Genomic DNA, 13,455 nt, shown 5'->3' with positions numbered 1-13,455 from the left:
AAATATATTAAAACATATTTATGACCATCCACTCGCCTCATGCACTCCCACTGTGCAGCATTTTTTTGTGAAGAAACCCCGGCTTCCTACACACATCCGCATCCGGAGCATCCGGAATAGCACAAAAAAAAGAAAGAACGAAACACACTTAGACCAAACCGTTCTACCACGGATGCTGACGGATGCCTTTGCGGTTCGCCCGGCAGCGAACCGGTGTGTATGGAAATTTTCGGTCTTGGTCGTTCCTTTTTCTTTCCGCCCCGGGCCATAGGAAACGGCACTTTGCTTTCGCCACTCTCGCCGGCTTCTTTATTTTCCCAGCTCACTTGCTTACTGGAAAACAGGCAAAAATAATTCCATAAAGATTTTTATCAAAAGCGCACTCGCTCGCCCGGCGTCCTCTTCCACCCATGCAGCCCGCATATTTTTCACTCAAATTTAGATTTCGCATTCGCATTAGCATTTCGACTACCACCCGACACAAGGACGCGATTGCTGGCCGGTTGCTTCGTTCCTGTGTGTGTCTTGCTTTGCTCGAGCTCTTCTCCAATGCGCCATCATGTGGTTTGTGGTCTTATCTTTTCAGCGCCAAGCATAACGCCCGAAACGAGCTTCTAAGAACTCCAACTCCACGGAACGGAAGAGCAGCAGAGAAGGAAACAAAATATAAAAAAACGCACCCCAACCCGAGCGATAAATATTTTTGCAAAACCATGAAGGATTGCACGCAAAGTTCGCTACGTTTGGTTTTGCCAGGCGGGTAGGGAAGGAGTTTCCACCTTCCTGCCGCTTATGGTTGCATTATTTCCCCCACACGGGCACTCGAGCAGCGCAAGTAAGGGTCATAAAAAATTCGGCATACCCATACTGCCACAACACGGATCCTCTGTACCGGATTGTTCGCACCCAATCAGGGAGGGAGACCCATTAATGGACGACGACGACGACGACGGCGATATGGTGTCCCTATCGAGAGGAACAAAATTCCGCTGACGACGCGACCGCCGTGGATTATGAAGCGCATACACAGCGCACTGCTCATAATTGGTCATAAAATTTATCTAATCAAATTTAACTGTCTGTCCGCGGGTCGCGCCGGTACGCGCGTTCCGGCGTGTAATATCTTAATGGAATATCCACGCCACGGATCGCAAGTCAAGCGAGCGAGCGAGCGCGCGTTGCGCCGACCGAACACTCCACCACACTGTGTAATCCCTGCGATAATTCACGATAATAAGGGGATTTCATTATATAGACTTTTCCTTTTATTCATCCCACCCAAGCGGGGGAGGGGGACGAGCGTCCCGCCAATTGTTTCGAATACGGATCGGTCACCGCGCGCCGCTCGAGCTGCTTTCATTCGTGCTGATTGCAGCGTGTGACATTATGCTCTCGTCTTTTTTTCCTATTTTCATGCTGGATGATGGCAAAAAAACTTTCAACGAAACTTGAGGCGAGGACACGCCACGGCCGGAGCACAAAGGGCGGGAATTGTGTCGCTCCAGAAATGGGGGAGCTTTGTACGAAATTAAAGGGAGGGGTAACTATAGTGACGAAAAAGAGAGAGTTTCTTTTTGTTTCCTCTGCTCTTTGCCACAGCGTGCCAAGAAATTGAATCTTTCTGCTTATCCCCTAGTTAACCTTGCGGCGACCGGAGCGGCAGCTTGGCGGGAAGGAGGAATTTATGAACCATTTTCCTAAGAATGGCAACCATGTAACTCAGCCACGATATTCATTAAGCTTTTTTCTTCGGTCCTTTTTATTTTGGCTGGAGAGGATAAAATTAGCTAATGCAACGTGAGGTTGGGAGGGTTTTGCATCGTTTATCTAAACACAAAAATCTGGGTCAAGACGTTCATTTACTTGCGTACTTCTCTTTTGTGTGTGTCAACAATGGCATTCAAGTCAAGTAACTCGTAAAGCTTAAACATACTAACTGATTATCCCTTGGCGGCACTTCAATTTTAAATCAAAGAAAGAGCTTTTGTTGCGGGATTGTGTGCAATGATAGCACAAAACAGCCTTAAAGTATGCAATCTGCACAACAAAAGCCTTTTATTACTATTCCATCGCATCGATCCAGTTGTAAGCAAAACGTGAGCAGAGCTAGCAATGCACAAATATTCTACACAAATTCTGGTTTTCTCCAATCCACATGGAACAAGTTCCACAGAATACTTTTAATCTTGCCCTAGCCACTCGGTGCCTTTGTGCCGAGCCTTCCGGTCTGGTTATGTACGAATCATCATTTACCAGAATTGTGGTACCATATTCCGCTCAAGGTTACTGCTAATAAATTTCCCTCACTCTCTCTCTCTCTCCCCTAGTCTCTCCCAATTTCCTTGTACCGATTGTTTCGACTGGGTCAGATGGATGGAACTAGATAGCGGCCCGGCCCGGCCAACCCCATTAGTTATGGCGCGCCAATTCCAATGACCAAACCCCGTTTTCTGCTAGAAAGTTTTCGGGCTTCCGCTTTACAATAAACCCTCCGACCCAGAACCCGCCGCCCCACGAGTCCTTGACAGTTTTCTGTGCCGAAAATGGGCATTGCCCAAACAACTAGGCCACACGGCAGGGGCAGCATTATTGTCAATCCGGGCTGAATGTTTGGTGCAAGCATCGGGAAAACAATTCCATGCATTGTTCCATCCTTGCCACCCATTCTCTCATTCACTTTCTCCTCCAGAAAGGGTTGCTGCTAGGGCCGGCCACACGCCGACGGCTTGGAGTGTCTTCCATTTGGGCGAATTAATTCACTCGACCTCCTTCGCATAGAGCGCGTCCAGCTGGAGCAGCGCTATCTCATGTTTATATCGCACATAAAATGATAATTTCCGAAAGGCAGACACTCTCGTCCGACCCAGGCACCCGGGAGTGGCAGCCAGAGAACAGATGTAACACCACCACGTACGAACCACGCCGCAACCCACAACCCCTATGGGTGGGCGAGGTATTCGTTCTACCACTCGCGGCGTACGTGGTACCGTGACCTCGAGCATTCTTTCGTTCGTTCTGTGGCCGTCTTTTGGGTTCTCCGCGGCATGTGCATTGTGCTTTGCGCGCTTACACCTCGGCATACACAGCTCGGCTCAGAACGGGGTTTTAAGCACTGCTCTGGCATTGCTGGTTTCGGCGCGTTGCTTTCGCGTGGGCACTGTGCATTGGCACTGCGAAGGAGCACAATCACTTGACCTATTTCATCGCTGAATCGCTCCCATCGCATTCTGGCGGCGAGTGGAGCGACTCGAAATGTATTCTACCACCGGGCCACCGGACCAGGTGCCTCGTGTGCGGGTTGGCGCATTACATTACAGCTGAAATCATAATGACCATTTTCATTTGCGTGTTTTTGTATGCACACCGTGCGCTACACTCGCCACAGATTGTGTACTGTGTGTGTGCTGTGAGGGACTGTGCTTTGCTGTTGTTCTGTTCTGATTTTTGCAGGTTTTTTTTTTATTCGGCTGCAGCTGAAGAGTTTTAAGCATTTTAGCCGGTTGCTAGAAGCGATGGAAGCCAATCAAGCAGTGGATGGAGATGGGTAGATGACCTACTGGCTAGAGTTAAGCACAAATATAAACATGTGTAAGCGGTCACCAGTGGAAGGTAGAGATCCATCTTTGTGGCTTTTCGCTTAGTGCCCTAATGACTGTTTCTCATGACAACTTGACTAAGTGATTGAATGAGGTTGTCAAATTTAATTCCTTTGAAGCATGAAACACATTTTAAAAGCCTTGTCAACGTAAATTAACAACAATGTAGGAAAAAAGGCAATAACGACAGGTTTTTGAGTGTATTTGAAATATTTCATAGTATACTCTTGAAATGTTTCACTGTTGTCAACTGCTTGCATAGTTACGGTTATAATGAACTTTTCTTCCAGTTCCTTGTTAGTAAAATCTTTTCCAACATAATTCATCATAACTTTTTACCACTCTCCCCGCAGCTCCCTCCTCCCCTCAATAGCAACAGCAGAGCAAACCGATAGAGAGCAACAAACAACAATAACTCAAACAATCCCCCAACAAGTGAAAGCAAATAGCATCCCATTACAGCACGTGTCAAGGTCGCGTGTAGCGCATGTAAAAGGACACAGCACCAAACACACCGGCCTGCCACCATACAAAGTGGTTGATAAATCTAAAACAATCGAAAACATCCCGCCCGGCCCGGCCCAAAGAGGAAGGAAAACGGAAACACAAACACACAAATAAAAGCGAACAACACAGCGAACTACCGCCGCCGCTCCTGGGCGAAATGTGAGGGGAGGAGGGAAAGTAAGGGGGCGAAAAGCAGAACAGAAATCAGTCGTAACTTTGTCGAAATTGATTGGAAAACATAAGAGGAAACAAATTCTGCTCGAATCTTCCCATAACCCTGTGCACGGGAAGCTGGAAGCCGTAAACTTGATGGTGGTGAAGTCGCGCAGAGAATGGCGAAGGAAAACGCAAACATTCGCTCGTTGATGTGTTCGATTTTTGTCGATTTTTTCTCTCTCTCCCCCCATCTTTGCCTGGCCACTTTTCTCCGGGTGTTGCGGGCAAGCGGGCTCGTTAAACATTTCGGCCGTACCGGCATTCATCGTCCTTGCGCTACAGTGAGTGTCACTGGGTTGGCCACGGTGCAAGATGGGAAGCTACCAGCATCAAGAGGCAGAGCGCTCCCTATCTTGCTTTTCAGAAGTGAATACAATATTAGAACATTTACCGGACCGGTTGAAAAAAAAAAACAGGCAACGGGTAAAGCGAGAAGGTCACCCCCGAAATTTGAATCTCAACCCGAGCGATGTGGAAATATAATAAATATTTCCAAGTAAGTTTTCAAACTTCCAAGGTCCGCCTGGTTGGCCTGGGAGCGGCGCAGGAGGAAGCAGTATTTGGAGTGGAATTGTTTCGCATAAATAAAACATAACCAACCCGATCGGTTTCGAGCATCGACTACAGGGCAAGTACGCAAAACGGAGTTGTTCGTTGTTCGTGATTGTATCGTAGCGAACGTACTCATTCGCTTCACGTGCTGTAAACGGGACGTCCATCTGTACGGGAAAGAAGGCGGTGGGAAAATATGACAAAGAATATTTCTAAGGAAGACACATACACACACTCACACACAGGCACAAGAACATAAGCCACTCGAAATCATCTTCCTCGCGCCAGGCCAGGGCCTTCCTCCGCTGACCGCGGAATCATTTCTGACGTTGCACGGTGTGTGTTGTGTAGTGTTCGTACCCGCGCACCCTTTCCGCGGTTTTCCCAGCAAGATGTTGATGGCGAGCTCTAACATAAAAGGGAACTCAAGAAGCTTGCAGTTTGTGCGGGGGGAAGCAGGGTGGAGGATAAAAAGGAAATAATCTTGATCCAAAATATACACCAGTCCTCGACAAGCCAGGCAACGAAACGAAGGAAACATGAAAGCCAACATATTGGCCCACTGTGTCGCACACGCAAATACACACGCACACACACACACACACACACACACACACACACAGGAGAAAAGGGCCTCTCCTGACAGTAAAGGCTTTTATGGTTGCTGATTTGCATAAGTCAATACGCAATGTGGTGCGGTTGGTGGCGTAGCGCTGGCAGCATAACATCCCGCCCACGGAAACGGCGTACGCTCACGGGGCTTACGGCGAACGAAGACAACATCAAAATCAGTACTAAAGGGTCCCGGGGAGGTTGAAGCTTTCGCTTCTTGTCCGCTTTTCGTGTGCTGTGCTGTTGTACAGATAGTGAACGACATGGAAAGTAATACTTTTGGTTTACTTTTTCATACGAATTAAAGGCTTTTTTCTGTTTCGCTCGTACAAGTTGAAGGACGACGACGACGAATGAAGGACTTGGAAAGGAAAATCATTTACTTCCCTGTTTCATTTCACTACAAAATTCGGTGTAAGTATTTTTAAGTACTGCTTAACATTTCACCTTCTCTGGAAAATCACTCCGTCCCAGCTTGAGGACAGTTTCAAGTGAATCAAAAATGCCGCCCCATCTCCCATCCCGGCACGATTAAAATCCCTGCCCCAAAAGGTCATTCTTCCGGCACCCGCCGAACACGCGCATTCCCTGATTCGATTTACTTTCTTCGCCTGTCTCCTTTCCCGCGCTGCAGCGCACCCTTCCGTGACGGTATGTTGTAATGATCATCATCATTTACCTGCTTGCTCGTGGACGCCCCCAGGCGCCAGCCAACCCCTGCGGCACAACAGCTATTTCATGCCAACTAGCGGATTTATGATGTTACTCGTAGGAGTTTGACATTTACATTCGCTGTCATTGCGGAGGAATGTTTCATTTGTTTCGTTAAGCAATCGTGGTTGCGCTGCGCGGCACGGCGTACGGGGGAACCACAGTTCGCGACCGAATTCAGTGTTCAGTGCTCTTGAAGCGTCCGATCGCGCGTCAATGTGGTGCCTTTTTCACACCTTGGCAGCGGGTGCCAAATGAAAGTTTTTTTCCCTTTAGCTGGCGCATTTTTCTTTTCATTCTGTGCATGCTTTCGTAGTGTAGTATAGACTCGACAACTGACTCGACACCTTTTTCGGCTTTGAAATATTCGCGTGATAGTGTAAAGGACACGGGGCCAGGAGCTTTACACGCTCTGTCACTTGCACCGTTCGGGTCATGTATTATGGAATTGGAATGTTCCTTCTCTGGAGTGCGCACACAAACACACACACATACACACAAACATCGGATTAACACCTTCACCCGAGGGTGTCGGATTGGGTTTTATTTCATTATACGGTGAAACGTATTTTCGCACCCCCTGCCCACCTGCCACCATCCCAAATCGGATTAATAACATTCTTTGCTATTGATTTTTTCTACCGCCCTTGGAAGTGGAAGGAACGAAAGCGAACGCCTAGGCCGGAAGGCTTTGGAAGCGGTTTGTAGTTTCGAGAACTATTTTAGAATTTTACGATCAAGCATTCGGAGTTCACCCAACTTGGGGGGGGCTAAAATTCACCAAGCTGCGCACTCTGCCAAGGTAAAGGTTCGATCGAAACCGTCATAATTGTGAACTTGTGAAAGTCGAAATTTACGAAGCAGAAAGCGTTCAGAAAAGGCAAACTTTGGTGTAGAGAGAGAGAGAGAGTGAGAGAAAGGGTAAAAAAACACACAACCTCCAACATTGCCATCCAGCTGTGACGCCGATGTGCCTTGGGAAAGGACGAACCAAGACGCGGGAGCGAACCGAGAAATGAAATAGTTTTAATGAGTTTAAACGCTTTTGACATTTTGTAAAATTGTTTCATTTTTCAATACCCTACCCTTGGCTATGAAGGAGAAGAGCGCGAAGAGGGGGGGAGAGAGAGGTCAGGAAAGAAAGGCGCGCGATCAATCTCAAATCCGAAGCTGAAATGTAGCCAACCCCTGGGGAGGAGGTAGTTGGTTGGCCAGCCGCGTGCATTCCGATTCCGTCCGATTAAAGATGAATATCAAGCACGATGAGCGTGCGAAAGTGGGCAAAGCCACCACTACACGAAAGGGCACAAAAAGGAGGGAGGAACGGGGGCAACGGAGCTGGAGAAAAAAAAAAAAGATTGCATCGCCGTACCGCGAAGTGAAAGTTTTGCACCGATGGTTGAAATAAATGGAAACTTTCCGTGCGGGATTTCGCGGTAGCGATGAAAGAGTAAAAATTATTTTTAGTTGCTACCGTTTGTGTGCCTTTCGCCATTTTTTTTTGTTTCGCTCTCTATTGAATCCTTTTCATTGCTTAATGAGGCACTTTTGTTTGAAATAAATATACGGGAGCGCGAACGGGCAAAAGAGCTTGACGCTCGTTCGTTATTTCACCGTTCATTCACCGGTGAATTGTTTCGGGCTGGGATTGATTCACGGTGCACAAGGCACTGGTTGTTTGTTGTTATGTAACTCTCAAGGATGTTTGCTATTTTCATAATCAACACTTTAGCAATGAAATGGTTTGCTTGTAGTTGTGTTGTTGTTTTTTTTTGCATTCGCTTTGTCCTTTTGTTGCTATCTATTTTTGCTTCATTGTATCACTACAATCGTCTCGAGATGGGTGTATTGTTAGACGAACGAAACGAACAGTAAGCCAACAAACGATGCTATAAAGAGCTTCACTCAGTAGTTGTTTATAATCAATGTTGGGTTTTTGCAATGTTCTAAAACGGTGGCTTTGTGACATATTTTTTCTTTATAGATAAAGTAAATAATTTGTACAAAGTACATAACAAAATGTCCATTAGAGAAATAAAATCGTCTGGTAATGCGGCGGTACTAAATTTTTCCAATGGATGCGCCTTGTACTTTGTAGATTTTTAATCCAAATACAATTGCATACATCTAGGCGCTAACCCGATGGATGCGCCTGGTGCCTTGTAAATCAACTACGTATGAATTGGCTTTAACAATAAGAATTGTGTATTTCCAATCGTCTTGCTGATTATCAGTACTGATTCATCTATTAACTGATTTAAAATACAAACGCAATAAACCATAATCGTGTTCAAAAATACACATTTACGATCTAAATTCTCCATCAACGAGCTGCTGGTGCGCGTTGTTTGTTTCCCTTGGAAATCCCCACAAATCATTTCAGCGAGCCCTAAAGCTTTTGCTTGTAGAAACGGGTGCGTTTCTCGGCGTAGCCATTAGAGCACGTGTTACCCAATTCGGTTAACTACACTCTTCTCCCACGTTTCCCAGTACGGCACGCTCGCCGCCTATGGAACCCTTATCTCACACACTCTCCCGCTCTCTTTCGCTGTATTCCGCTCTGCACAAAAGCTCCCCAGCATTGAGGGGCAGGTGCAGCAAGTAGAGCACACGATGGGAAAATCACGTGAAGCTTGCAAAACTCGCAGGAGCGCAAGGACTCGCTTCGCTATGCTCTGCTCAAAACGGATCGGCAAGGATACCGAACCGAACCAAGCGCAAGAGAGCGAGAGCGAGCGAAACGGTGCGTCGTATTCCCTTCGGTAGTACCGGGGCCGAAAACCCCCAGCGAGTTCCGACAACGACAGCGTTTGTCTATGTGTGTGTGTTTGTGTGTGCGTGTGCTCATGAAGAGCACTACACCATATACCTGTGCGCGGTTGTGGTGAATCCCTTCGAAACCTTCTGCACCTTGAAGCTACTTTACGAAAACGGTTTTTCGATCCCGTGTGCTCTTCCCATTCCTGTTGCCCTTTTTCTGAGAATTACTCTCTATCTCTATCATTTTTCCTCTTTCTCTCTCTCTCCCACCCACAACAGCACTCCTGGCGGTGGTGTCCTGATAATCGATACTCCCTAACGACGGCGGAGCGAGGACACCACGATGACAACCCGCCCGGCCAGGCACCAGGTCGGGGTGTCGTAATTGTGGGAACCGTTTGCTGTATTTGTGAGCGGTGTCGACGGTTTCGCATCATTCGAGCGTCGACCACGGGCACGGTACGACCTGGCGAAACCTGTGTCTGTGTCCGCTATTCGCCAGCAGGGTGCTTGGTGTGCTTGTAGGTTGTTGGCCTTGAAATATCCTTAATCTCGTTCCTACCCCCAAACAAGCCGATCGGGGGTTTTGTTTTTTAACTCGAAAGCAACCGGCTGTGTGTTGGGTATGATTGATTGATTGAGAAGCAATTGGAATGATGATAAGCTCACGGACCCACACACAAACACACACACAACAAGAAGGATAACAAACGACAGACAGTGACCGTCAAATGCGCGCTGGATTAAGCAGATTCGCTCTTCCCCCAGGCGGCCACAGCGTGACATTACATAATCAGCGTGGAGTAGAATGAATTTTTCAACAAACGCTCCGTTGGTGTGTCTGTGCCGCCGTGTCGCTGTGTACGTGTGCGCTGGCATCTCCAAGAAAACGGAACGTGATCCACTTGGTGGTGACCTCTGGGTAGATTTTTATGGCTATAGATAACAAAACGAACGCTCGCAGGGACGGCCACAGCGGTTGCCGTCTTGCCCAATGAGCCAGCCCTTATTCCCACTGCTCGTACGCTTTCTTGCTCTCTTGTCTCTCTCTTTCTTTCTCTCTCTATATCTCTCTCTCAATCACACACAAACACACAGAGGCAAAATATCACCAAAGCATATCTTCGCTATTGCGAAGTAACGATGTTAGGCAAAATTCCTAGAACCGAGATCCCCGAATTATCGGAATATCGATTATTCGAGGGCACAAATCCGTTTTTTCGTTCGTTCTATTCGTTTGCCCGAAAATAATAATCAGAATCTTTGCCACACACACACACGCACACACTCCCACACAAGCTCCCTTGTCCCCCGAAAAAAGCAACCAAAAACAGGAAAAAAAGGACCAGGCAAAGGCTATTTACCATTTGACAGCTGCAGCAGCGACGTCCCGGAGAGCAGCGATGTGGAGTTTTGGTCGTAGTACAGTGCCATATCCGACAGGGACTCGGCGCTGGCGGGGCTGGCCGGCAGCAGCAGGTTAACGAGGCCAAGCCCGAGCACGAGCAGGGGCAGCAGCCGGCTGCGGGTGGAGAGCCCGAACCTTAGGGAGCCCCTCGGGCCCCAAGGCACGCTTCGTAGGGACTTGCTGCCGTCGGTGGCCGCGGTCTTGGTGGTGGTGGTGGTGGTGGTGTTGCTGGTGGTGAGATTGCTGGAGGTGCTGGTCGCGGAGCAGTGGTGCCGTGGCCGCGCCACCGCACCGCGCCTCCTCCTCGCACTGTGACAGGTGTCCTGTTCGAGCTCGATCCCGCACGACGCCAGCGGGGAGGTGGCAGGTAGTAACGCCGGCACTGGTAGTGGTGTTGTTGTTGTTGTTATCATCAGAGCTGCTGGAGGTGGTGGCGAGGGCGCAAGGTGTGGCGACGGTGCGGCCGCAGTTCGGCGGCAACCGCCCGGTCTGCCCGCGCCTCCGGTTCCGGCCCGGTGGTGCATCGCTGTGGTAGCTTTATTATTATCAACAGTGGCAATAGTAGTAGTAGTGGTAGTAGTAATAGTAGCAGCAGCAGCAGCAGCAGCGATAGTAGTATTAGTAGTAGTAGTAGTGGTGGTGGTTAGCTTTCGGCTACGACACGCTGCGGTTGGCTGGTGCATCGTTCCGACGACCGATGCTGGTAGCGACAACGACGACGACGAAGGTCCCGACGGCGACGGCGAGGACAGTAGTGAGAGCGACGGTGCTAGCTTCATTGCGTCCTTTTTTTGGTCAGAAAAAGGGACCCTTTCTCCAAGGAAAAAAAGGAACGCCGTCTCCCTATCAAGGGTAGCGTCTCGTGGGCATGGCGTCGCGGTGCGTCCGAGAGGGCTTCCGTACCCGTCGCTTCCGAATCGGAGCAGGAAGGGGTGGGGCGCTGAAACTTCCTTTCTCTCTTTCTTTCTCTCACACACACACACTCTCTCACTCACTCGCCCTCTCTCTTTTTATGTGTGTTCTGTTTCCCCGGTTTTGAAGTGGAACACGTTCTCACTCCTTCACTTCCTGCTCAGACGGCCGTTGGCCGTTCCTGCACACAGCGCGGTCGCTGAAGCGTCGATTTCCGGCAGCCGCGGACACTGGACACTCGGTGTTTGTTGAAGGTGTTGCTGCAGGGGGTGGGCCAGACGCACGGGCAAACAGAGGTTGTGAGACAGAGGGGTACACACTAATTTTCACGGCTTTCGAAACTTTCGTACGAATGTGCTAGAGGGTCTTGAACTGACACCGAAACCACTACATCTGGTCAGATCGATGAGCTGCAAGGGTGAGTTTTCAAGAAAAAAACAGGGAATGACGCTTAGAAAGGGATTATGGAAGGAAGGGAGGGTAGAAAACACAGACACACACAAATTCAGCTACTAGATCTTAAAAGGGCAACGATAAGGATTTTCCCAGTTTTCGTTCACAGGATTCCAGCGAGTTTCACCGTACAAAACTCTCTAAGTGCGTGTGTCTGTAGGTGTGCGCGAGGGTTTCCCTTGTAGCCGGGGGAGGCCGGGCAGCTGTTAGCTGTGTGCCCGGGAAACCGACCCAACCACAGTTGTATCCAGCACCAACACAACACTAACAGGGCCGAGCACGGTCGCGAGGGGAAGGTGAAAATGTCGGCACGGCAGTCAGGTTGGGGAGCTTGCTCCTCTATGCGAGCTTCTCTAGGAGCAGGCTACAAGGCTTGGCCCGTTTTGCACCGACAAACGATGAATTTTCACACCACGAGCAATCGAGCAAGCAAGCAAAAAAGGGAGCTTTCTGAGCGAGTGTGTTTTTCCTGTATTTGCTTCTCTTTTCCTTCTTCACCTCACTCTACTGACTTGGAGGTTTTTTTTTCTACGGGTGAGGTGTTTATTTCACATTTTTTCTTCTCTTTGCACGAAACGCTTTTGGCTTACTGCCAAAGCGGAACATTGCGTTATAATTCACCGATCGAGACACACACTGTAATGCACACACACGCACACACAGGCACACCGCGTACAGGATTCCCGTTTTTTTTATTCGTCACACAGTCACACGCACACACCCGTAAAAGAACCCTCAGCTGAAGCTGGCAAATGGGAAAACTTTCCTGGGGTCCCCTACAATGGGGCCAACGATTGCAGTGATTCAGGGGTCCTGCTGCTTCCCTTTTTCCGTGCTGTCTGCCGTGGCTCTATGGGAAAATGGGGGATTTTTCGCTTTTGTTTCTGCCCTTTTTTCCCTTCCCAAACACTCACATACACACAAGCACAAACACGCACAGACACACACAGGCAAACGAATGGTAGGTTCGCGCGCAGTACAAGCAATTCGGTAGCCGTTGCCTAACTTTAGGCGTTACAGTAAAAGGGTTTTTTTTTCTTCGTTGGATGTTGCAAAAAAAAACCAAAAAAGAAGAACTGGGTGTGCTAAACGGTGCAATTTTGTTTATTGTTACCAGAAGAAAACCGTACTAGTATAGTTTATATATACAAAGGGGAATCCAAACCGAGGTATTGTTATCGCAGTGGACGCGCACGAACTGAACACCAGGTAGCAGCGCGAGAGCCACGGAATGTGCATCGCATCATCGCTGGTCCTGCCTTGCGCCCCTTGAAAAGCTCTCTTTTCGCTCGCTCGCGGCGGGTTGTTCGGCGCAGCGTTCGGGTTTTTGTTTTGCACAGGGGACACTTGCTACGGCAGGGCCACTGCCTGGGAAGAGACTGGGGCCATTCGGACACTGGCACTGGCACTGGTGGCTGGTTCGGTTCGGTTCGCTCGCTGTGTATTTCCGTCTCCTGTTGGCAATGGCTTCGTTTTTCGATGCTCATACTCACTGGCATTTCACACACACACACACACACACACACACACACACAGATAAACACGCTCGGGACCTATCTGGACCTCGGGAGTGGAAAATTTTGTCGATAAAACCTAGCCTACCGAATGGATCCTTGCACCAGTTTAGCAGAGAGGCGAAACCAGCTTGACTCTCCCGTGTGATTCCTTTTTCCGGTATCTCAAGGGGAGACAAAACGGAGTGAAAGCTTGCCCGTTTGCTCCTTGGGG

The 13,455-nt window shown here is 48.8% G+C and overlaps 1 protein-coding gene across 7 annotated transcripts in view; it reads right to left on the bottom strand.

Moving 5' to 3' along the window:
* The window catches only part of LOC4578011 (sodium/potassium/calcium exchanger Nckx30C), a 71,320-nt gene extending 58,214 nt beyond the window's left edge, over positions 1-13,106 (bottom strand). For 3 of the 7 annotated variants that reach the window (XM_061654687.1, XM_061654694.1, XM_061654695.1), the window contains exons 1-2: positions 12,842-13,106; positions 10,319-11,684 (exon numbers count right to left, since the gene is read on the bottom strand). In XM_061654687.1, coding sequence (XP_061510671.1) covers positions 10,319-11,141 — 823 coding nt within the window. In that variant the 5' untranslated portion in view covers positions 11,142-11,684; positions 12,842-13,106. Of the gene's footprint in view, positions 1-10,318; positions 11,685-12,641; positions 12,800-12,841 lie in introns of those variants that run through there. The other 4 variants (XM_061654688.1, XM_061654692.1, XM_061654691.1 and 1 more) reach the window with 4 other exon arrangements.
* Between the last annotated feature and the right edge of the window lie 349 nt (positions 13,107-13,455).

Source organism: Anopheles gambiae, chromosome 3, assembly GCF_943734735.2.
Source record: "Anopheles gambiae chromosome 3, idAnoGambNW_F1_1, whole genome shotgun sequence".
In the NCBI taxonomy this organism is placed as follows: domain Eukaryota; kingdom Metazoa; phylum Arthropoda; class Insecta; order Diptera; family Culicidae; genus Anopheles; species Anopheles gambiae.
This window is presented reverse-complemented; position numbering and strand designations above follow the sequence as displayed.